The 24,581-nt window shown below is 38.8% G+C and overlaps 1 protein-coding gene and 1 pseudogene across 3 annotated transcripts in view; both read right to left on the bottom strand.

The window, feature by feature from the left end:
* Positions 1 to 24,581, bottom strand: part of SEC22A (SEC22 homolog A, vesicle trafficking protein) — a 77,948-nt gene that overhangs the window by 17,472 nt on the left and 35,895 nt on the right. For all 3 annotated transcript variants that reach the window (XM_047099232.1, XM_047099234.1, XM_047099233.1), the window contains exon 5: positions 11,744 to 11,859. In XM_047099232.1, coding sequence (XP_046955188.1) covers positions 11,744 to 11,859 — 116 coding nt within the window. The remainder of the gene's footprint in view (positions 1 to 11,743; positions 11,860 to 24,581) is intronic.
* On the bottom strand, positions 1,460 to 2,132 carry LOC124526311 (60S ribosomal protein L21-like; annotated as a pseudogene).

A 24,581-nucleotide genomic window follows, 5' to 3' on the forward strand; every position in this document is an offset into this window, starting at 1 on the left:
CATCATGAAAATATCCAAAGAGAAGGTGTAAAGTTAAGACGGCTATAAAGCCAAGGGCAGAATTGGAGAACACCACTATTTAAAGGACAGGTGAAAGAAGAAGTTTACCAAATAACCTGAGGGACAGGAAGACAAAAAAATACAACAGGAGAAAATTGTTTCTTGGAAATAAAGGGATAAGAGAATGTCAAGAATAATGTAAAATAAAACTATTAATAGTGACTTATTTGCCTCTAAATTTTTAAAAATATTTCTGAAAATAAAGTTAGTTTTAAAAAAAATTTTTAATGTTTATTTTTGAGGAGACACAGAGTACAAGTGGGGGAGGGGCAGAGAAAGAGGGAGACACAGAATCTGAAACAGGCTCCAGGCTCTGAGCTGTCAGCACAGAGCCCGATGTGGGGCTCGAACCCATGGATCATGAGATCATGACCTGAGGTGAAGTTGGACACTAAAATGACTGAGCCACCCAGGCGCCCCTAAACAGTTACTTTTAAAATGAAAACCTGGGGGCGCCTGGGTGGCGCAGTCGGTTGAGCGTCCGACTTCAGCCAGGTCACGATCTCGCGGTCCGGGAGTTCGAGCCCCGCGTCAGGCTCTGGGCTGATGGCTCAGAGCCTGGAGCCTGTTTCCGATTCTGTGTCTCCCTCTCTCTCTGCCCCTCCCCCGTTCATGCTCTGTCTCTCTCTGTCCCAAAAATAAATAAACGTTGAAAAAAAAATTAAAATAAATAAATAAAATAAAATGAAAACCTGAACAGCATGTGCGAGGAGACAGGCCCCATAAGATAAGGCCTCAAGAGTGGCTGCAATATCTTGCAATCAGAAGGATACTGGTGAGCTTAACGGTCAGTATTTGAAAGAACTGAGGGCAGAAAAGAGATCACAATAGATTAAGAGAATAGAGGTAACGAAGTGGGAACAACCAGTCTATTCTTTCAAAAAATTAGAAGGGAACATATATCAAGAGGTTTTTAAAGATCAGCAAGTTACAGCATATTTGTGAGCTAAGAGAAAGAGCCAGCAGAGAAAAAGCAAATGGAATGCAGGTGAGGGAGTAACAGCTAGCAGTTGGGGAAGGTGGGAGAGAGGTTCAAGAGGGGGCTCAGAAGTGTGTATGAGGGAAGAGACAATAGAGTGATGAAAGCAGGGTGGGGCAGGGAAGGAAGGGGCAGAGGTAAAGTTCGAATAAAAGTTTTATTTTAGGGGCGCCTGGGTGGCGCAGTCGGTTAAGCGACCGACTTCAGCCAGGTCACGATCTCGCGGTCCGTGAGTTCGAGCCCCGCGTCGGGCTCTGGGCTGATGGCTCAGAGCCTGGAGCCTGTTTCCGATTCTGTGTCTCCCTCTCTCTCTGCCCCTCCCCCGTTCATGCTCTGTCTCTCTCTGTCCCAAAAAATAAAAATAAACGTTGAAAAAAAAAAAAAAGTTTTATTTTATTTTATTTTTTTTTTTTACACAGTCTTGAGGTTTTTGTTCTTGTTTTTTTTACATTTATCATGCTATGAATTCATAGGGAATGAGCTCCAGCAGCTCAGGCTCCTTTCCACTGGTTCTCACAAAATGTGCATCTCTGGGTGGGGCAGGCTGGCGCTTCAGTTGAACCCAAGTACCTTTCTCCTTGACTTTCTTCTTTTTCTGATCGTTTTCCTTCACACGCTTCAGGAAGCTGTCTCAGGTCTTTGAGTGCTTAACATGCTTAATACTTACAAGAATTCTCTTAGCAAGAATCTTGCCCTTAACTTGTTTGTTTACAACAATGCCAACAGCATGGTGGGTAACATTGTAGACTCTTCCAGTTTTGCCACGGTAACATTTGTGGGACATTCCTTTTTGAACAGTGCCCATTCCCTTGATATCCACAATATCACCTTTCTTGTAGATTCACATGTATGCTTCCAAAGGAACAACTCCATGTTTTCTAAAAGGCCTACAGAACATATAGCGAGGACCTCTCCTCTTTCCCCTTGTGTTGGTCATTTTGGTGAATTACTGAAAGATGGAGGTTCTGGCCAAAAGGTTGAATTAAAAATTTTTAAAACGTCACTTTCACCTTTAGGAGAACGCTAGGATACCAATATATTGCTTTGAAAACTAACAAATAGAGGATCACTTGGGTGGCTCAGTCAGTTAAGCGTCCAACTTTGGCTCAGGTCATGATTTCACGATTTGTGGGTTCAAGCCCCACTTGGGGCTCTGTGCTGACAGCTTGGAGCCTGGAGCCTGCTCTAGATTCTGTGTCTCCCTCTCTCTCTGCCCCTCCCCCACTTGCTCGTGCGTGCTCTCTCTTTCTCTCTCTCTCAAAAATAAACATTTAAAACAATTTCAAAACTAACAAATGGAAAGAATATTTTTTTAAATGTGAGGATGAAAAACATAACAGATGAACATATGGGAAGATGGGGGAGAAGAGGAGAGGGAAATAAACTACAGGAGAATTTAAAGAAAAAAATTTTCAATGCTTATTTTTAAGAGAGAGTGTACGTGTGCACACAAGTGGGGGAGGGGCAGAGACAGAGGAAGACAAAGAATCCAAAGCAGGCTCCAGGCTCCGAGCTGTCAGCACAGAGCCCCACGCAGGGCTTGAACCCACAAACCATGAGATCATGACCTGAGCCAAAGTCGGACACTTAACTGACTGAGCCACCCAGGAACCCTGAGACTCTTAACTATTGGGGGATGGGCTAAATGAGTGATGGGTATTAAAGAGGGCACTTGTTGTGATGAGCACTGGGTGTTGTATATAAGTGTGAATTACTGAATTCTACTTCTGAAACCAATATTGTACTGTATATTTTAACTAAAATTTAAATAAAACTTTAAAAAAATGAAAGGATGAAGAGAGGAACAGAGGCAATATATAATAATCATACAATGTTTTCGGATGATACTATTAAAATGTTTGTAATAATTAGGAAATATTCACCTTTTAATCTTAAGTGGAAAAAAGGGCACAAACATACAATGGATATGACATACATACAGGTACATATGTATGTATATGCATATATATAAAAATACAGAGAAAATTTGGAGATGATTTTTATTTTCTTTATACATTTTTCCCTCAACTCTTTAATAATGAACATAGAATCAGAAAATATACTTTTATTTCTTTGAAAACAAGCAAGCACTGCATCTTAGCATAGATAGTATGCTACTAAATAAATCAAAACCTTCTGAATTTTAATTAGGTATTAACAAATCTATGGGAAATAAAGAACTTAAGGAATAAAAGAAAACTGATTACTTCTGCTTCGTAGTAGCCATTACTAACAATTTCAGAATCAGAGAGTCTTAGAACGTTAGTACTGAAGTGGTCCTTGAGCCTATGTAATTTAATACCTGCATCTTACAAAATAGGAAAATGAGATCCAAGAAGGTAAATAACTCATCCAAGGTCACTAAGTTAGTTACTGGCACATGGGACCCCGGTATCCTGAATTCCAGGCCAGCATTTTTACTGCTGTATCAGAATACTCAATTTTTCTCTAATGCACCACATGAAAATTACTTCTAGACTGACACCAGCCTAATTAATATCACTGTCTCAAGGTGGCTCCTTAAAGGAACACAGACAACATAAACCTGATGTGATAAAAGATTATACATTCACAAGGTGCCAATTCACAATAAACCCATTAACATCTCTAAACTCAGAACAAAGTTAGGAAATGAGTGAAAATAATCTAATTTACACATTACTATGAACACCAAATCAAATTTTCCAACTTAATATAAAACTCTACTCATCCTACACCTCCCCAGTTTGAACTTACATTCTAAAGAAATGCTTCAGTGCTATATATTTTAATAAATTCCTTGTTATTACCCTAAGAAGCAGTTATTCATTAAGAAGAAACAAACTTGTGCCAAATCTTCAAACGATGTTAAAAATACACAGGAATGTTGATTCATGTAGGTTCTCAAATTTAAATGTGCCTTAGGCAACAACTTACATACCAGAAGATAAATGTGGCAATCATTTTTAGCATTCAAAAAGAGTAGTTAAAATTCGTGGACTTAAAAAGGTAAACTTTAATATCAATGTACTCACACTCAGGAAATACATTACATATTTTCAGCTAAATCTATAAATATCCCTAAATAAATCCTTGGCTCTTAGATTAAGTACTAAAGAAATGTTGAGACCACTTAATCTGTGTACTGCCTTTCTGCCTCCTCTGTGACCACCATGATCTGAGTAACTCTACTTCAGGTAACTTCAAAACAGGGAAGTTTAAGTCCCAAGTCCTAGAACTTACATTCAAGGCTACACAGCAACCATCTCAAAAAGATCTACTTTTACTGACCAAAAATCATCTACATTGACTCTAGAGACTATTTCTAACACAAAATACAAAGACGAACCACAGAGAAGGTTGACAGAAGGCTTAAGTTCAATGGCTTTTGTGAGAATAAAAAGGACCTTTTATCCAAGTCACAAAAATAGACCCCAAGGAGGGAAAATTAAAAGCAAAAGACCTTACGTTCCCAATTTTGTATATATTTTCTTTCCAGTTGATCTGGGTATAAAGGATGTACTTGTGGAAATTAATCTAGTTTGTACCCCTAATCCTACCCTGCTTAAAACTAGTTATCAGTGCCCTCTGCATTCTGACATTTCATTCTCTCCTTCTGTTTGCCTGTTGTCCATTCCACCTTTCAGGATACAGAATCCTCAGAAGGCAGATACATCCAACGTTCCATTGTGCTCCTTCATTATTCTTATAACAAGACATGGGAAAATAATGCCAAGCACCACTTGCCAGAACATTTTCCTCTATATTGATATAAGATCCCCAATAATTGGAACACAAGCAATCTCTACTTTTGGTCCAATGAATTTCCAAAAGCAGTGTCTGATTTATGTGAGATCAGAATTTGCTAGAAAATCCTTTTAAACTACTTATGAGTGACAAACTACCATGAACTACCTCACAACTCTGCATTCTGTTTCCTTGTTCTTTTCTCTGAGCATCCCTGTTTTAGAAACCTCAATTATTGATAAGTGTATGTGGAGTACATCAGGTGTCTATGGCAGAACAAAGATTTAAAACATTCCTAAAAGAACAAAATAACCAGGTGTCCACACTTTCTAGGCAGCTAAAAAATCCCATATGGACCAATTTAAAGTTCCTTATATCAGGTAAGAAGGAAACATTGTTTGGAATAAATTTAGTCTAGGACAACAATGGAAAAGGAAAGAATTCCGTATCAATCATTAGAAAGACACATCTCAAAGATACAAGCATCTACTGAGTCCCCAAATTATAAAATGATCTGGTAAAAAAGCTCTCTGTCCCTACTTGTGATTTATCCCATGCTTCCTCACACTCCAGCATCACAGTCTTAAGGAACTGTTTAAGACAAACAACTTGAAGCTTCTAGGCAAACTGTGGATTCGTAGAGGCAGTAAGAAACTATAAAAACCCAGGGAAAATGCTCAGGCTTTTAACCCCCATAAAAATAGTTGCCTTTACTCTACTGAAATGTTACTTGAAAATCCTCCTATCAAGTTGGGTTAACAGAAGTTGTCTTTTTTGGGGGGCACCTGGGTAGCTCAGTCGGTTAAGCATCTGACTCAGTTTTGGCTCAGGTCACGATTTCACAGTTTGTGAGATCAAGCCCTGTATCTGGCTCTGTGCTGACAGTGTGGAGCCAGCTAGGGATTCTCTCTCCCTCTCCTCTCCCCCACGCACATGTGTGCACCATCTCTCTCTCTCTCTAAAAATAAGTAACATTAAAAAAAAAGTTGTTGCCTTTTTTTCAAGTTTAAATAACAGGTGCTAATAAATATTCATTTTGATTACTTAAAATCTGAACAAGTATGGTTCAAAAAGTAAAAATAATATAACCAAAGGTATATATTATGAAGAGTCTCATTCCTACCCTGCTTCCCATCTATCCAGTTCCTACTGCATTTGTAAGTTTATCATTCCAGAGTTTCTTTATGCAAAGAAATGCAGATTAAAAGATATTGTTATTTTTCCAGGCCATCTTTGGTGGGAGTACTTGGGGGCTGAGCTGAGAGGGACTGGTGGGCACAGGATCAGAGGGTCTCTAGCTCTCTCAAAATGGCCACTATTCTGAGGGCACAAAGTTGTACATTTGACCTTAAAACATGAATCACATTCCTGGACACATTCCACTCTGGCTGGGACCCTGACATCCCCTCCTTGCCTGTGTGAAGGACAAGGCTCAGCTCCTTCATGAGAAGAGAAAGCCGATCCACCATTCCCTAAGAGTTGGCTGGGTGCAACAAGCTATACTTTTAACTACTAAGTGGAGCTGCACCTAATGAAAATTAAAGCCCAGAGAATGCTCCTCCCTTTCTGGTCTTTGTTTTAATGTTGGTGTGTATGCGTGTGTGTTTAAATTAATAGATTTTTATCTTTAGAAGAGGTTTACAGAAAATTAAGCAGAAAGTGTACTACAAAGAGTTCCCAAATACCCGGCTCTTTCCCCTGTTCACCATTTTCTCATTAACATCTTACATTAATGTGGTATATTTGTTATAACTGATGAGCCAACAGCGACACATTATCATTAACTAAAGTCCACAGTTTACATTAGGGTTCACTCTTTGTGTTCTACATTCTTTGGGTTTTGACAAATGTATAATGAAATAATCACCTTTATATTAACATACAGAATAGTTTCACTGCCCTAAAAATCCCATGTCCCAACTGTTCATCCCTTCCTACCTCCCTCTAAACCCCTGGCAACCACTAATCCTTTCACTTACTGTCTCTATAGTTTTGCCTTTCCCAGAATGTCATATAGTTGGAATCATGTAACTATGTAGTTTCCTCAGACTGGCCTCTTTCATTAAGCATCAGGCATTTAAGGTTTAGCCATGCTTTTTTTTTTTTTTAATTTTTTAAAATGTCTTTATTTTGAGCGAGAGAGACAGAGAACGAACAGGAGAGAGGCAGATTGAAATGGAGACACAGAATCTGAAGCAGGCTCCAGGCTCCGAGCTGTCAGCACAGAGCCCGATGCGGGGCTCACGAACTGTGAGATCATGACCTGAGCTGAAGTTGGATGCTTAACCAACTGAGCCACCCAGGCACCCCAGGTTTAGCCAGGTCTTTTTGTGGCTTAAGAACTTATTTATTTTTCTCACTGAATAACACTCCATTGTACAGATTGTTTATTCTTTCACCTTTTGAAGGACATCTTAATTGCTTCTGGTTTTTTGAAATTAGGATATAAACATTCATGTGCAGGTTTTGGTAGATATAAGTTTGCTATTCATTTGGGTAAATATACATAGGAGTATGATTGCTGGATCATATAGTAAGGCTATGCTTAGCTTTGTGAGAAACAGCCAAACTGTCTTCCAAAATGACTGCCATTTTGCACTACCACCAGCAACGAATGAAGACTTCATATTGTTATATATCCTCACTAACATTCGGTACTGCCAGTGTTTTGTTTTGTTTTGCCATTCTAATAGTTTAGTAGTTTCTTATTGTTGTTTTAATTTGCAATTCCTTAGTGACATATGATGTTGGACATCTTTTCATATGCTTTTTTTCCACCTGGATATCTACTTCGGTGGGGTGCCTGTTCAGTTCTTTTGCCCAATTTTTAATTGCATTGTTTACTTTAAGTTTTAAGAGTTCTTTGTATGTTTTGGATACAAGCCATTTGTCAGATGTGTCCTGCAAACATTTTCTCCTAGCCTGTGGCTTATCTTCTCATTCTCTTAATGTCCTTCACGGGACAAAACTTTTTAAACTTTCATGGGTCATGCTTTTGATGTTGTATATAAAAAGTCATTACCAAACCCAAGGTCATCCAGGTTTTCTCCTGATATCTTTTAAAAGTTTTGTACCTTACATTTAGGTCTGTGATCCATTTTGAGTTAAGTTGTTTAATTCAAGGTGTAAAATCTGTCTCCAGATTTTTTTTTTTTTTTTTTGCATGTGGATGTCTGTTTCAGCACCATTTGTTGAAATATTATTCTTTCTCCACTGAATTGCTTTTGTTCCTTCGTCAAAGATCAGTTGACTATACTTATATGGGTATGTTTCTGAGCTATTTTGTTCTATTGATCCATTTGTCTATTGTTTTGCCAACACCACACTGTCTTAATTATTATAGCTTAACAGTAAATCTTGAAGTTGGGTAGTGTCAGTCCTTTGATTTTCTTTTCCTCAGTATTGTGTTGGCTTTTACCTGTCCTTACTAGGATCACTTTGTCAGTATCTACAAAATAACTAGCTGGGATTTTGATTGGGATTGTGCTGAATCTATAGATCAAGTTAGGAAGAATTGACATCTTAACAACGAATCTTCCCACTCATGAACGTGGAATGTCACTATAAATGGAATGTCACTCCATTTATCCAGATAATTCAGAAGATTTATTCAGATCTTCTTTGATCTCTTTTATCACAGTTTTATAGTTTTTCTCACACAGATCTTATATATGTTTTGTCAGATTTATTCTTAAGCACCTCATTTTGGGGGGTGCCAATATAAATGGTATTGTTTTTTAAATTTCAAATTTCAACTGTTCCTTGCTGGTATGTAGGAAAGTAATTGACTTTTATATATTAACTTTGGAACCAATAACTGTGCTATATCATTTATGAATTCTAGGAATTTGTCAGTTCTTCGGGATTATCTACATAGATAATCAGAACATCTGTGAATAAAGACAGTTGTACTCCTTCTTTCCCAATCTGTATGCCTTCTGTTTTCTTGTCTTACTGCATTAACTAGGTTTCCCAGTACGATGTTGAATAGGAATGGTTAGAGAGGCATCCTTGTCTTGTTCCGGATCTTAGGGACAAAGCATCTAGTTTCTCATCAAGTATGGTGTTAGCTGTAGAGTTTCTGTAGATGTTCTTTATCAAGTTGAGGAAGTTCCCCTTCATACCTAGTTTGTGGTAAGTTCATGAATAGGTATTGGATTTTGTCACATGCTTTTTCTGTATCCAAGACACGATCCTATGATTTTTCTTCTTTAGCCTGTTGATGTGACAGATTATATTAACTGTTGAATGTTGCACCAGCCTTGCATACCTGGAATAAATCCACTCAGCTGTGGTATGATTCTTTTTATATATCATCGGATTCAATTTGTTAATATCTTGTTGAGGAGTTTTCTGTGTTCATGAGTTACATTGGTCTATAATGTCTTTTTAAAGTGTAAACAGGCTGAGTAATCTCAGAGCTATCAGCCAGTTACACGTAATAATCCATTTAATCAGATTATTGTTCTTCTGAACCCTAAACAACTGCAATGAGGCAAAGACATTACTGGTCGGAGGGAAAACATGGAATACTTAGGCATCAAGGCAGGCATGAGTCAGCTGTAGCAGCTCAAAAGCATCAAAAGCTATAGTTTATACTACTTTCCTTAGCTTTGAAGTTAGTAATCAGAAGAAGGAGGAAAGAATCAGGAAATTAAGGGATAAGATACCTAAGTGCCTGAAAGAACATTTTTTAAAATGTTTACTTATTTTGAGAGAGTGAGAGAAAGAGGCAGAGAGAGGGAGAGACAGAATCCCAAGCAGGCTTCACGTTCATTCAGCACAGAGTCTGACACAGGGCTCGATCCCATGACTGTGACATCATGACCCGGGCCTAAATCAAGAGCCGAATGCGTGACTGAGCCACCCAGGCACCCCAGAAATTACTTTCTTTAATAAGTTTTGTGAGATACAACAACCTTGCGTGACTTTTAAAAGTAAGGAGGGTCTAAGGTCCAGGTTTCACACTTGTACACTGTCTTCTGAGTCAGGGATGGTATGGCTCTATAGCACAAAAACTTCTCTACCCAGATCTGCCCCCTCCCCTTACTAATTTGCTACTTTCAAACAACCTGAGAATTTTTTTTTAACCACAGAAAACCATCTTCACAATTTTTGCCAACTGTAAATACTAATTATACCACTATTTACTTAATAAAATGCATAAAGTTGGCATTTTATTAAAATTATTTTAAAAAGAAAATCTTAGGGGTGCCTAGGTGGCTCAGTCAGTTGAGCAACCGACTTCAGCTCAGGTCATGATCTTACAATTTGAGGGTTTGAACCCCATGTTGGGCTTTGCACTAACAGGGGGCAGACTGCTTCAGATCCTCTGTCTCCCTATCTCTGCCCCTCCTCCCCCCAAAATAAACAAACATAAAAAAATTTTATATCTCTATCATTAACAGATACTATCTCTTACCAAATACAGTTATTATACATTAATATACATTAAATACATAACTCTTAAAATTAAAAACATTCATCCCTCTACCACCTAAAGTCATCTACTATGCAACCAGTGATAAATGTGCCCCATACTTTGAGAAATACTCATCAAATCCAACCTTCTCCTTCATTTATAAGTAATGAAACTGAAGACCAGAAACCAAAGTGAACTATTCAAGGTCATAGAGCTAATCAGGAGCTGAACTGGAACCAACACTCTCTTTGCTCCACAAATAAAAACTAACTCTTCACACACCCACACTACTGTTCTTTCCACTACAACAAGTTTAAAAAAAAAAAAGGTGGGGAGGGGACAGAATATCTTATTTATTAACTTTTTCGGTCAGTGGTCTCCAAATTGCCTTTGTTTCTTTTTGGCAGGCTGTCTAACTGGCTCAAAATTGAATTCCTGCTGGAATAAAGCTGACCTGGCTAGGGAACAGGGGCAGGAACACCAAGGGACACTGTGCCTGAAAGGGAAGAGGGGCTTTACCTGAGGGCTCAGGATATTTGAAAGAAGAATTAAAAAGTCATGAGACACTCCTCCTCCCCACTCAAGGGACAGCTCAGCTGCCTGAAACTTGTGATGTGCTCTGCTACTGGCTTCAAAGAGCTGACGACATTCAGAGGGTACTCAGAATGGTACTCTCTGAGTGTTCCCCAAACAAAACAAGCAATTTTGAAAAAGAATATAAGGCATGTTAAGTGGTTTTTTTTACAACTGGTATTCTGAGCTTAAGGCTGACCAAAAACAGAGAATTTATTTATATGTGCAAGTGTCAAGAAAAAGTCTTCAGAGAAAGTGAGCAGAAACAAAGGTAAGGAAAGCTGTCCAGTCTGAAATGTGCTAAACTTTAAGAAAGGAAGTTTCAAAAACTTTATAAAAGAGAAAAAGTTAGTATATTCTGATAGCCAGAGTCTCTGAGAAAACTCTACTGGAAAACAGAATCACTGGCAATATTTGAAAAAAAAAAAATAGTGGTTTCTGGTAGCCTCCAATTAAAAAGGAAAAAAAAAAGGAGATAACAAGGTAGAAATACATAAAAGTGGGACAAAAACCTGCCCATAAATGCCCTCTTTTTTTTTTCCATTCCTCTCTTTCCACTCAGATCCTTCTAGGTCCAGCTCACCCCTCCTCCACAGTCTTCTCCTATCCTGACTCGCAGTGACTGCTCCTCTTCCAAACTCTATGTACTTGGTAATTATTGATGGATGACTTTCCCCCCTCCCAATTCAACTCTAGGCTCTGAGACTGCAGTGTTCATGTCACACATACCTTGGTGTCCCCAGAGTATCCACCTACAGTGCCTCCTGCAGAGTAAATTATAAATAAATACATGCTAATTCAGTCAAAGAGGCCAACTAGAAATCACTGTTCTTAGAGGAAGGGGAGACCAGGGCTGGCATAAAGAATACAGAATTTGAGCATGCAACGTAAATTGTACTAATACCCAAATCAATTCAAATCAACTGAGTAACAAGTAGAAGCAACAGGCACAGTCACCTGAAATTGCAAAATCAGCACAGTACCTGCAAAAGACTTTCTATGGCATGAAAACCTCGAATTAAATTCAGAGCTCCACATAAAAGACTGAGGATAAATGCCACAATTGCTGACAAAGTTGCTGGTTCTAGTCGCTGGTGAGCTGGAAAATAAAAGAAATGGTTAGAAATGAACACCACTATCTCATGTCAGCACCTAAACTTCTGTAAAATGAAATTCTTTGCTAAATATTTAAATTTAAGGGTCAAATACGGATTAATCTTCATAAAGTTATTTATTAATATGTTAGTAATTATTTTTTAATGCAAAATATCTTGGCAACATGACAGCTTCGTTGCCCCGAACTCGAGTTCATTAAGTTCTTTTTCTCTAAATGTTAACAAAGACATCTAACTCGCACTTGGGGTATATGGTGCTAAGGAGGGCTCACATCTGGCAGTAAATCATGCAAAAAAAAAACCTTACTGCCTAAATAGGTCTACCACTTGGAAGTAATTGCAAATATTTGCAAAGGTGACTTTCCTTGAGAAATCATTGCATAATTCCTATTTTACTGAAAATGCTTAGATAACATTTTTAAGGACAAACATAGCTTGCTTTTTTAAAGCCAAGCTCTCCATTATTTGGGTTCCAGGTCTAAAAATACCATGGGATATATGTGAAAGCTCCTATATAATCACCAATCTGAACTTCAGAATAGAATAGAAGTTCATGATCTCTGAGGAGCACCTGAAGACCATGACAAATGTTAAAGCACTAGCTAAAAAAGAAAGTGACTAGTTTATCTCAACAAATGCATTCCCTTATCTGTCAGGGCTTCAGCAGGGTAAGACATTTAGTTATACCATAATTTCCCTTTATCCTCATCTTGGGCTTAACAAAATTAACAACGGAGTCTAAATGAAAATACAAAACTAAATACACAATCATCTAGACCTCAAAAAGGAGAGAGAGACAGAGAAAGGACAGCAGAACTACAGTTAGATCATTTTATTTAAATCAATGAAGTGTAAAAGCACTGACAATGAAGTTAATGAGGTGGAACATTAATATCAGGAAAGGCTTAAATCTTTGCAACTTATATTCAGCCCTTATAGCAGAAAAGTTTCCCTAAACAGGTCATTGAAACATAAAACCCCAAATATCACAAAAAGTATTTATTCCTCAAGTTCAGCAGAAAATGCTAATATTGGATAACATTTTCTTAAGTTTCTTCTGTGCCCAAGCTGATTGCTTGGTCTCTTAATCAGTTTCCTTGAGATTTTAATATGAAAACAAAAAATTCAATGTCTTTGTAAAGTATTAAGACTAAGTTGTATATCAGTAGAGAAAAAAAAGTCACAATTTAAAAATCTATGCAACTTGGGGTGCCTGGGTGACTCAGTCAGTTAAATGTCCGATTTCAGCTCAGGTCATGATCTTGTGGTCTATGGGTTTGAACTCCACATCGGGCTCTGTGCTGACAGCTCAGAGCCTGGAGCCTGCTTTGGATTCTATGTCTCCATCTCTCTCTACCCCTCTGTCTGCCCCTTCTTTGCTCACTCACTCTCTCTCTCAAAAATAAACATTAAAGGGGCGCCTGGGTGGCGCAGTCGGTTAAGCGTCCGACTTCAGCCAGGTCACGATCTCGCGGTCCGTGAGTTCGAGCCCCGCGTCGGGCTCTGGGCTGATGGCTCAGAGCCTGGAGCCTGTTTCCGATTCTGTGTCTCCCTCTCTCTCTGCCCCTCCCCCGTTCATGCTCTGTCTCTCTCTGTCCCAAAAATAAATAAACGTTGAAAAAAAAAAAAATTTTAAAAAAAAAAAAAAAAAAAAAATAAACATTAAAAAAAAATTTTTTTTTAAATCTATGCAACTGGTCTACCAATTAGTCATGTTTTGTACTCTCTGTTCATCCCTCCCCACCCCTTCTCAGTAGTAAGGAAAAACTGGCCTCTAATAAGAAATCCTTAATATGAGCCTTAAAAATAAAACCTGACAACTGAACAGATTACATAAATCACACTTCTAAAATATACAAGCTTAGAAATCCAGGGAAGATGGCGGTGCAGGACGCTGGGCTCACCTCATCCTGCCAGTCACTTAGATTCCACCCATACCTGCCTAAATAACCCAGAAAATGGCCAGAAGACTAGCAGAACAGACTCTCCAGAGCCAAGCATAGACGAGAGGCCCACGGAAGAGGGTAGGAAGGGCAGGGAGGCAGCGCATGCTACACGGACTAGCAGGAGGGAGCTGGTGCAGTGGAGGGGCAGCCAGCCCGCCTAGCAAGGCAAAGCCCCTGAGTCTGGCTTGCAAAAGCGGAGGGGTCGGCCTGCCTGCGTGAGTCCTGACAGCCAGTGGGACTTAACATCTGGAATGTTATAAGTCAATAGCTCTGCTCAGAGAGCGTGAGGGCGAGAGGACAGGGGGAGGGACAGGTGTTGAGCCCTGGAACACAGAGCTCAGCTCAGTGGGGAACAAAGGCGCTGGCCAGCGCCATCTCCCTTTCCCATCCCCCAGCAGAGCCAAAACCCCAAAGGGAACCAGTTCACTGAACTTGCCTGCACCGCGCAAACACCCAACACTGTGCTTCTGTGGATCCATCCCTCCGACGAGTTGGCCTCCCTCCCAGTGCTGCAGGACTACTCCCTCAGGGGACCACCGATAGCAAAGCAAGCTATGCCTGCCCCTTCCGCCCCTGTGCACCTTGCGGATCCACCCCGGCTAATACACCAGATCCCATCAAAGCAGCACCACAAGCCTGGCAGTGTGCAAGTAGCCCAGACAGGGGCCACACCACTCCACAGTGAGTCCTGCCCCTGGGAGAGGGGAAGATAAGGTACACACCAGTCTGACTGTGGCCCCAGCAGTAGGCTGAAGACAGACATCAGGTCTGACTGTGGCCCCCGCCACCAACACAAGTTACTCCAGACAGCACAGGGGAAGTGCCCTGCAGTTCTGCGCCACTCCAGGGACTATCCAAAATGACAAAATAGAAGAACTCTCCTCAAAAGAAACTCCAGGAAGTAGCAACAGCTAACGAATTGAACAAAAATGATTTAAGCATTATAATGGAACAAGAATTTAGAATAATCATCATAAAACTAATCACTGGGCTTGAAAAAAGTATAGAGGACAGCAGAGAATCTATTGCAACAGAGATCAAGGAACTAAGAAATAGTCATGAGGAGCTAAAAAATGCTATAAATGAGGTACAAAATAAAATGGAGGTGACCACCGCTCGGATTGAAGAGGCAGAGGAGAGAATAGGTGAATTAGAAGATAAAATTATGGAAAAAGAGGAAGCTGAGAAAAAGAGAGATAAAAAAAATCCAGGAGTATGAGGGGAGAATTAGAGAACTAAGTGATGCAATCAAACGCAACAATATCCATATAATAGGAATTCCAGAAGAGGAAGCGAGAGAGAAAGGGGCTGAAGGTGTACTTAAACAAACCAGAGCTGAGAACTTCCCTGATCTGGGGAAGGAAAAAGGCACTGAAATCCAAGAGGCACAGAGAACTCCCTTCAGACATAATGTGAATCCATCTTCTGCACAACATATCATAGTGAAACTGGCAAAAATTAAGGATAAAGAGAAATTCTGAAAGCAGCTAGGGATAAACACACTCTAACATATAAAGGGAGACCAATAAGACTAGTGACAGACCTATCTACTGAAACTTGGCAGGCCAGAAAGGAATGGCAGGAAGTCTTCAATGTGATGAACAGAAAAAATATGCAGCCGAGAATCCTTTATCCAGCAAGTCTGTCATTCAGAATAGAAGGAGAGATAAAGGTCTTTCCAAACAAACAAAAACTGAAGGAATTCATCACCACTAAACCAGCCCTACAAAGAGATCCTAAGGGGGATTCTGTGAGTTAAATGTTGCAAGGACCACAAACTACCAGAGACATCACTACAAGCATGAAATCTACAGACATCACAATGACTCTAAACCCATATCTTTCTATAATAACACTGAATGTAAATTGACTAAATGTTCCAATCAAAAGACATAGGGTAACAGAATGGATAAAAAAACAAGACCCATCTACTTGCTGTCTACAAGAGACTCATTTTAGACCTGAGGACACCTTCAGATTGAAAGTGAGGGGATGGAGATCTATCTATCATGCTACTGGAAGTCAAAAGAAAGCTGGAGTAGCCATACTTATATCAGACAGACTAGACTTCAAATTAAAGGCTGTAACAAGAGATGAAGAAGGGCATCATATAATAATTATAGGGTCTATCCATTAGGAAGAGCTAACAATTATAAATGTCTATGCGCTGAATACGGGAGCCCCCAAATATATAAAACAATTAATCACAAACATAAGCAACCTTATTGATAAGAATGTGGTAATTGCAGGGGACTTTAATACTCCACTTACAACAATGGATAGATCATCTAGACACAGGATCAATAAAGAAACAAGGGCCCTGAATGATACATTGGATCAGATAGACTTGACAGATATATTTAGAACTCTGCATCCCAAAGCAACAGAATATACTTTCTTCTCGAGTGCACATGGAACATTATCCAACATAGATCACATACTGGGTCACAAAACACCCCTTCATATGTATACAAGAATTGAGATCATACCATGCATACTTTCAGACCACAATGCTATGAACACCCTACTAAAGAATGAATGGGTCAACAAGGCAATCAGAGGAGAAATTTAAAAATATATGGAAACAAATGAAAATGAAAATACAACAATCCAAATGCTTTGGGATGCAGCAAAGGCAGTCCTGAGAGGAAAAGACACTGCAATCCAGCCCTATCTCAGGAAACAAGAAAAATCCCAAATACAAAATCTAACAGCACACTTAAAGGAAACAGAAGCAGGACAGCAAAGACACCCCAAACCCAGCAGAAGAAGAGAAATAATAAAGATCAGAGCAGAAATAAACAATATAGAATAAAAAAAAAAAACACTGTAGAGCAGATCAATGAAACCAAGAGTTGGTTTTTTGAAAAAATAAACAAAATTGATAAACTTCTAGCCATTCTTCTCAAAAAGAAAAGGGAGATGACCCAAATGGATAAAATCATGAATGAAAATGGAATTATTACAACCAATCCCTCAGAAATACAAGCAATTATCAGGGAATACTATGAAAAACTGTATGCCAACAAACTGGACAACCTGGAAGAAATGGACAAATTCCTAAGCACCTACACACTTCCAAAACTCAAACACGAAGAAATAGAAAGCTTGAACAGACCCATAACCAGCAAAGAAATTGAATCGGTTATCAAAAATCTCCCAACAAATAAGAGTCCAGGACCAGATGGCTTCCCAGGGGAATTCTACCAGACATTTAAAGCAGAGATAATACCTATCCTTCTCAAGCTATTCCAAAAAACAAAAAGGGAAGGACAACTTCCAGACTCATTCTATGAAGCCAGCATTACTTTCATTCCTTAACCAGACAGAGACCCAGCAAAAAAAGAGAATCACAGGCCAATATCCCTGATGAATATGGATGCAAAAATTCTCAATAAGATACTAGCAAATCAAATTCAACAGCATATAAAAAGAATTATTCACCATGATCAAGTGGGATTCATTCCTGGGCTGCAGGGCTGATTCAGCATTCACAAATCAATCAATGTAATACATCACATTAATAAAAGAAAAGATAAGAACCATATGATCCTGTCAATTGCTGCAGAAAAAGCATTTGACAAAATTCAGCATCCTTTCTTAATAAAAACCCTCAAGAAAGTCGGGATAGAAGGAACATACTTAAACATCAAAAAAGCCATTTATGAAAAGCTCACAGCTAATATCATCTTCAATGGGGAAAAACTGAGAGCTTTCTCCCTGAGATCAGGAACATGACAGGGATGTCCTCTTTCACCACTGTTGTTTAACATAGTGTTGAAGTGCTAGCATCAGCAATTAGACAACAAAAGGAAATCAAAGGCATCAAAATTGGCAATGATGAAGTCAAGCTTTCACTTTTTGCAGATGACATGATATTATACATGGAAAACCCGACAGACTCCACCAAAAGTCTCTTAGAACTGATACATGAATTCAGCAAAGTTGCAGGATACAAAATCAACGTACAGAAATCAATTGCATTCTTATACACTAATAATGAAACAACAGAAAGACAAATAAGAAACTGATCCCATTCACAATTGCACCAAGCATAAAATACCTAGGAATAAACCTAACCAAAGATGTAAAAGATCTGTATGCTGAAAACTATAGAAAGCTTATGAAGGAAACTGAAGAAGATATGAAGAAATAGAAAAACATTCCATGCTCATGGATTGGAAGAATAAATATTGTCAAAATGTCAATACTACCCAAAGCTATCTACACGTTCAATGCAATCCCAATCAAAATTGCACCAGCATTCTTCTCAAAACTAGAACAAGCAATCCTAAAATTCATATGGAACCACAAAAGGCCTCGAATAGCCAAAATAATTTTGAAGAAGAAGACCAAAGCAGGAGGCATTTAGCCTCTACTACAAAGCTGTAATCATCAAGACAGCATGGTATTGGCACAAAAACAGACACATAGACCACTGGGATAGAATAGAAACCCCAGAACTAGACCCACAAACGTATGGCCAACTAATCTTTGACAAAGCAGGAAAGAACATCCAATGGAAAAAAGACAGTCTCTTTAACAAATGGTGCTGAGAGAACTGGACAGCAACATGCAGAAGACTGAAACTAGACCACTTTCTCACACCATTCACAAAAATAAACTCAAAATGGATAAAGGACCTGAATGTGAGACAGGAAACCATCAAAACCCTACAGGAGAAAGCAGGAAAAGACCTCTCTGACCTCAGCCGTAGCAATTTCTTACTGGACACATCCCCAAAGGCAAGGGAATTAAAGCAAAAATGACCTATTGGGACCTCATGAAGATAAAAAGCTTCTGCACAGCAAAGGAAACAATAAACAAAACTAAAAGGCAACCAACGGAATGGGAAAAGATATTTGCAAATGACATATCGGACAAAGGGCTAGTATCCAAAATCTATAAAGAGCTCACCAAACTCCACACCCGAAAAACAAAGAACCCAGTGAAGAAATGGGCAGAAAACATGAATAGACACTTCTCTAAAGAAGACATCCAGATGGCCAACAGGCACATGAAAAGATGCTCAACATTGCTCCTCATTAGGGAAATACAAATCAAAACCACACTCAGATATCACCTCATGCCAGTCAGAGTGGCTAAAGTGAACAAATCAGGAGACTATAGATGCTGGTGAAGATGTGGAGCAACGGTAACCCTCTTGCACTGTTGGTGGGAATGCAAACTGGTGTAGCCCCTCTGGAAAACAGTGTGGAGGTTCCTCAGAAAATTAAAAATAGACCTACCCTATGACCCAGCAATAGCACTGTTAGGAATTTACCCAAGGGATACAGGAGTGCTGATGCACAGAGGCACTTGTACCCCAATGTTTATAGCAGCACTTTCAACAATGGCCAAATTACGGAAAGAGCCTAAATGTCCATCAACTGATGAATGGATAAAGAAACTGTGATTTATATACACAATGGAATACTACATGGCAATGAGAAAGAATGAAATATGGCCTTTTGTAGGAACGTGGATGGAACTGGAGAGTGTTATGCTAAGGGCAATAAGTCATACGGAGAAAGACAGATACCATATGTTTTCACTCTTATGTGGATCCTGAGAAACTTAACAGAAGACCATGGGGGAGGGGAAGGAGAAAAAAAGGTTAGAGAGGGAGGAAGCAAAACATAAGAGACTCTTAAAAACGGAGAATAAACTGAGGGTTGATGGGGGGTGGGAGGGAGGGGCAGGTGGGTGATGGGTATTTAGGAGGGCACCTGTTGGGATGAGCACTGGGTATTGAATGGAAACCAATTTGACAATAAATTTCATATTTAAAAAAAATTAAATAAAATATACAAGCTTACCTTACAAAAAAAAAACAAATAATATGCTGTACTATAATTTAAAAAATCTCAGCTATTTATGGTTAGGTACAGAAGGGCCATTCTTGAATGGAAAAATATTAACATTTTAATATGCTGATCAGTATCTATTTAAGAAATAAATAATATGACTAGATAAATATTAAGTTTCTACTATTTGTCTCTTGGCCTTGGAACCTCTCTTTATAATTATAGCATACAATTTATTATTTACTATTAAAATTATTTAAAAATGAACAGAAATATTTTTAAAAGCATGAAAACAAATGACAAGCCTCTTTTAAAAAGGACAAGGCATGTATATTATGCTGAAGGATAGACTGGAGCTATGCCAAATCACTGTGGGAAAGAAATTCTCTAGTAGAGATTCACCCACTCCCACCCCTTCCCCACCAGGACCTGTGGGCATGGTTACCAAGAAAAAATTTCAACAACATACCACATGAGGGTGACAATCCTTAAGGACAATTTCTCATGTTAACAAACTGAATAAGACACTTAATCACATTTTAATGTATTTATTATGTGATATATGCTATTTTCTATTTCAGTAAAATAAATTTTAGATGTTATTATGCATAAATGCTTACTTCACACTTCAATTTGGCACTATGATAGGCACTACTAACTAGGTACAGAGTGGATTTGGAACAATGAGAGGCAATGTAGAAAAAAAAACATGTTGCTGAATCCAAAGCAGTGTCACCTGGTCAGCTACAAAAACTGTAGCTATTATTGTCTTCTGCTACAATGCCTTTTCTTTAATTAGTCTCCTGGAGCCCAATATGGCATTTTCAAGACAAAATTAAATTTTTCATGAAGCAATGATTAATGAAGAGTTTACAAAAGTTCCTAAAGAAGAGTAAATCTCTTGGAACCAAAACGCTACTGCTTATAGAGAATTAATATATTTATTCAGCAATTATTTTTTGGCACGATTCTGTATAAGATGCTGTGCTTTAGAAAATACAAAAAATGGGGGCCCTGGGTGGCTCAGTCAGTTAAGCATCCAACTCTTCATTTGCCTCAGGTCATTATCTCATGGTTTGTGAGATCAAGCCCCATGTCCAGCTCTGCACTGACAGTGTGGGATTGGGATTCTCTGCTTGGGATTCTCTCTCTGCCCCTCCCCTGTTCTCTCTTTCTCTCTCTCAAAATAAATAAACTTAAAAAAAAAAAAAGGAAATACAAAAAATGATTTACACAATCTGCCCTCAAGATACTTCAAGTCTTTTGAAGGGAAAAAGATAAGCCTATGAAAGTAAAGCATTCTAAAGTAACAGAGTTAAGGAATTCTGAAAAGGAAAGATAACTAGGAGGAAGGTGGTGATATAGGGGTGGTAAGAAAACCAGGGAAGATCTTTAAAGATGATTAAAATTTAGACAGATACAAATGGGAAGAACGGTATTTCATGCAGACAAAAGAATGTTTAGCATAGAAGTGGAAATGAAACACAAATAATAAGAGCATAAATAACTACTACCTCTGCCAATCCTACTAACAGTGGCTGCCTTCAATATGCCAGGCACAAGTGCTTATATGCATATCTCATTTCATCCTTCTAAGAACCCACTGAAGTAGACACTATAATTATCCCTGTTCTTTTCAGACAGGAAACTAAGCTTTAGGGAGATTCAGTAATTTGCCCAAAGTAAGTAAATGAATTGGGATGTAAATCCAGGTAGCCTGACTATACAACGCATTCTCTTAACCACTTTGCCATTGGGCATTCCTAGTGGTTTTGTTTGGCTTAAAACGATGTTTATGAAGAGTAGGAAGAAATAAGGTCAGAAAGGGAGATTGAAGCAAATTTACAGACATTTGGAAATACGAGGCTAAAAATTATGAGCAAGTTAGACAATGGGGAAACACTGAAGAGTAAAAGACTGATATGATTAAAGCTATGCTTAAAGAATATTAATCTATTAATGGATTGTAGAGATTAAAAGCAGGAAGACTATTTTTTCAGTGCTTTCTCACTAGGTACACATCATCCCACTTATCCTTCAAAATGCAGTGTTTCATAAGGCAGGAATGACTAACTTGGTGTCTGAATTTTCTCATCGGTAAATGGAAGTTAAATAATTTGCTGTAAGTCAGACAGCTAGTAAGTGTCATCTTCACAATTAGCACTTGGGTCTATCTGTAAGACTGCAAAGCCCATGCTCTTTCTACAAATCTACCTTAGGAAGTTCATTAGAGAGTCATTGTAAAAGACTGACTGAAATAAGGGCCTAAATTAGGATAATGACAGCAGGAATGAAGAAGAAAGAGGTAAGTAATATTATATATTACAGGGGTTAAAATTAGTAGATATAGCAACTAATTAGATATGGGGGACAAAAGGGAAAAAAATTAAAGAAAATGTCAAGTTTTTAAGTGTGGATGATTGGAAAGATGAGGGTGCTACCAACAAACCCACCAGAAGAAACTCAGGTTTGATCAAGAATGGAGACACTGTGGGATGCCTAGGTGTCTCAGTCGGTTATGCGTTCATCCTTGGCTCAGGTCATGATCTCATGGTCCGTGAGTTTGAGCCCCATGTCAGGCTCTGTGCTGACAGCTCAGAGCCTGGAGCCTGCTTCAGATTCTGCGTCTCCTTCTGTCTCTCTGCCCCTCCCCTGCTCATGCTCTGCCTCTCTCTCTCAAAAATATATAAACATTAAAAAAAAAAAAAAGAAAAGAAAAAGCTTTAAAAAAAAAGAATGGAGACATTTTAAAGCTCTCAAACTTGTAGTGATAATGAGGCATGTTTCACAAGCAAGGGAAGAATGGAACAGTAGTGGAGCTGGAGAAACAGATGAGGTCTGCCTCTGAAAGGAAGTGTTGGGGTGAGATTACTAAAGAAAGTAGGCCAAGGGCAAATCCTTGGTAAACACTACCTTTACCAAGAGGAAGAGGAGTCAGGCAAGACAGATGTAGAAGAACAAGAGGAGGAAAGAGCTTAATGAAGCCTAGGAAGGGGAGAACATCTGGAAGAAAGATATGGTAACAACGCCTGTGGACAGACCAAAGACAGTCTGAACTCAAAAAGATAAAAAGATTATTATATTTATTGACTAAGGTTGTTGACCCTTTATAAAAGTTTCAGAGGAGCGGTTGAAGACAAAATTCGGACTGCAAGAGGTTAAATAACTGTTGATGGTAAGAGATGGAAGCATTAAGTGAATGCTACTGCAGTTTAGCAGGATGACAGCTTGACAGATATACTAGGACTGAGAAATAACTATTTTTCCTCCGTAATGGGGTGGAAAAGGGAGATTTTAATACATTTATAGGTGGAGTGAAAAAATTCAGTGAAAAGGACACAGAAGAGTCAAGAGAAAGGAAAAATGATGAAAGAGAATACCAGAACAGTCATTATGAAGATTCAAGAAGATGGTACCATTCTAACCTTCAAACCTCATCATAATACCACAGTGCCTATTCTTTGAGCAAGGACAAAGTTCAGGAGGTATAGTCATTCAATGATGCCCCAAATATCTGGAGAAACAGGTTTGGGAACATTCAAAGAAATTTCAGGTCGGTTCCATCTAAATGAGCATAACTTATTGCTAAATTATGACTGAATGAGACTAATTTTATGGTATTAAAAACACACTTTTCTTTTCATCAGTGAGGCCCTTTCTTATCATCGTCTGTCAAAAGCCTGCATGTCCTTCAAGGCCCCAGGGCCTAAAAGTGGTACTTCCTATTTCCCTCTGTTGATCTCCCTTGGAACACGTATCACATTTTCTCTCCTATTTTACTTATTGGTGTATGCATGCAAGCTCCACTGCTAATATTTATTCAAAACAAATGAAAACCTGTCAACAAAAGATGATGTCTGTAATAGCTTTATAATCCCAAACTGGAAACAAGTGAATGTCCATCAGCAGGAGAATGAATAAACAGATTGTGGCACGTTCATACAATGACTACTACTCAGCAATAAAAAGGATCAAACTACAGAGACATACTGTATGACACTGTACTAAAAGAAGCTGAACACAGGAGTCATACTATATAATCTTGTTTATATAAAGTTCTAGAGCAAACAAAACTAAAAGTAACTTGAGTGTAAAAAAATCTAAACAATGGTTGTCTGGAGGGGGGGCGGGGGCAGAGATTTGGAAGAGACAGGAAGGACCTTCATGGGGAGATGGAAATGTTCTATATTGTGATGGGATATGTATTAGGTTTTTTATCATATTCTGTATTTCTGATGCTTTGATATCTTGGGGCCTTGCTTACCCTAAAGGATGGCCTAATCCCTAGAGATAGCAAACAACTTACCTGCAAGAGTGCTTTTCAAAAGCAAACGCCCTAATGCACAGCCCACACTTTATCTCCTCTATGGGGCTCTCACACTCAGGTCCACTATCCCCCTGCCAAATCATCCCCTTAGTATCAGACAACTAAGAACAGCCCTATGTCCCAGAGCCTGCTAGAAGTATTGAAGCTACCCAATCCTAAACTTGCCCCTCCAGGTCCTTCCTGGGGAAAACACAAAAGAGGCTCTTGCTCACATTTTCCCCCCACTCCTTTACCTCCTGACCAACACTAACACTTCCCCACGTGGTCCCTGGTGTAGTATGCACCCTTCTCTTGGGACTGGAGTATAACAAACTACCTTTTCAGTGGCAGATGTCTTCTGATCTGTTGACCTTTCATACCTGAATAATAAAATCTCTACTTTAAAACAGAGTGTGGTTTACACAAATATATCTGTGTATCTAAACCACACAACAAAGATTTGTGCATTTTAGTATGTGCTAATTTCCCTTAAAGAACCACAGAAATATATTATCAAGTAGATGAGTGCAGAGTGGATGGAGATACAGATGAAACAAGAATGGCAAAATGCTGATACAGTTATAGCTGGGTGATGAGTACCTAACAGTTCATTATACCATTCTGTTTACTTTGTATATGTTTAAATT

The sequence above is a fragment of the Lynx rufus genome, unplaced genomic scaffold (assembly GCF_022079265.1).
Source record: "Lynx rufus isolate CCGP_SWC_20201006 ecotype Redwood Valley unplaced genomic scaffold, mLynRuf1.p SCAF_5, whole genome shotgun sequence".
In the NCBI taxonomy this organism is placed as follows: Eukaryota; Metazoa; Chordata; class Mammalia; order Carnivora; family Felidae; genus Lynx; species Lynx rufus.